The sequence below is a fragment of the Pichia membranifaciens genome (genome assembly GCF_001661235.1).
Source record: "Pichia membranifaciens NRRL Y-2026 unplaced genomic scaffold PICMEscaffold_8, whole genome shotgun sequence".
NCBI lineage: Eukaryota > Fungi > Ascomycota > Pichiomycetes > Pichiales > Pichiaceae > Pichia > Pichia membranifaciens.
Window position 1 is genome coordinate 261,371 of NW_017566989.1, and position 1,297 is coordinate 262,667.

Consider the following 1,297-nt stretch of genomic DNA (forward strand, 5'->3'; position numbering starts at 1 on the left):
CTGAGACGTATGGTATCTATAAGTTCTTAATTTCAATGCTAAGAGGGCTATACCGAAGCTCTGATTCTGTTGAGGCGTTAGAACCCTTGAGGGCCAAATTTGATGAGCAACACGATAGGTTGTATGACTTCTATGCGCAGTGCACGGCGGTTAGGTATCTATCGACGTTGATAACAATTCCAAAGTTGCCATTTGATGCACCTACGTTGGCAGACGAGCAGAAGAGCGTTTCACCTTTGATAGAGCAAGGAATTGTCCAAACACCGGCTGATTATGCCAATGTGCAAAAAGCGGTTTCATCACAGCCAACAGGGGCGGTTGCGAATGCGCATATGGCAGGACAACAGGCATACGAAGCGCAGCAGCAGCAATTAGAGCAACAGCGGCAGCAGCAGCTGCAACAACAACAGCAGGAGCTGGAACAACAAAGACTGTATTGGGAGGAGCAACAGAAAAGAAATTCGGAAGCGCAGCAGCTAGCGCAACAGCAATTGCTGCTTGATCAAGCGCAGAGGCAGGCTCAGGGCCGAGTTGCAGAATTGGAGAGAGACATTTTGGCGTTGAAAGGCCAGTACGATAGTGACCAGTTGATGCTTAGGAGCTACGACGAAAAGCTCCAGGTATTGGAAACTGAGCTGCGAACAACTTCGGAGACCGCTGGGGAACAGCTGGCTGCTAAGGAACAGCAGTTGACTTTTCTGCAAGAACAAATCGACTACTGGAAAAACAAGTACGAGTCCCTTGCAAAACTCTACTCGCAACTGCGAGCAGAGCATTTAGACCTACTTGCAAAGTCGAAGAAGATCCAGCAGAAGGCGGCGTCTGCTCAAGAGGCGGTGGAGAGACGGGAAAGGATGGAGAGGGAAATGAAGGCAAAAAACGTTGAGCTGGCCGACTTGATCAAGGAAAGAGACAGAGCGAAGCTGGAGCTGGAAAGGGTGAAGACGGGCTCGAAGGGGCAGTTTGAGAGCTTGCAGCTAGCAAAGGACGAGTTGGAGCAAAAGCTGGCGACACTCGAGCGGGCGCAGTCTGCGAACTTGACTGCTGTGTTCAACCAGCACAAGAACGAGGTCGAGCAGTTGCAGCAGAAGCTGGCGCGTTCGTCTCTGGCGGACGGGTCGTCCGGCAAGGAGCTAGAGGTGCTGAGGGAGAAGCTGCAGGAGAAGGACATGGAGCTCGAGATGATGCAGCAGACGATGGACGAGACGATCAAGGGGCTCGTTGCGCAGCAGAAGGAGGCGGGTGGCGAGGGCGGGCATGGGGGGTTGCGGAAGGTGTCGGAGTTGATCGACGCGGT

The 1,297-nt window shown here is 52.7% G+C and overlaps 1 protein-coding gene across 1 annotated transcript; it reads left to right on the forward strand.

Moving 5' to 3' along the window:
- Positions 1–2: 2 nt before the first annotated feature.
- Positions 3–1,094, forward strand: PICMEDRAFT_19292 (hypothetical protein; the record flags this gene model as incomplete). The annotated part of the gene is made up of 2 exons (XM_019162111.1): positions 3–281; positions 444–1,094. Coding segments are annotated over 2 exons (930 nt in total), but the record flags the coding sequence as incomplete, so codon positions are not given.
- Between the last annotated feature and the right edge of the window lie 203 nt (positions 1,095–1,297).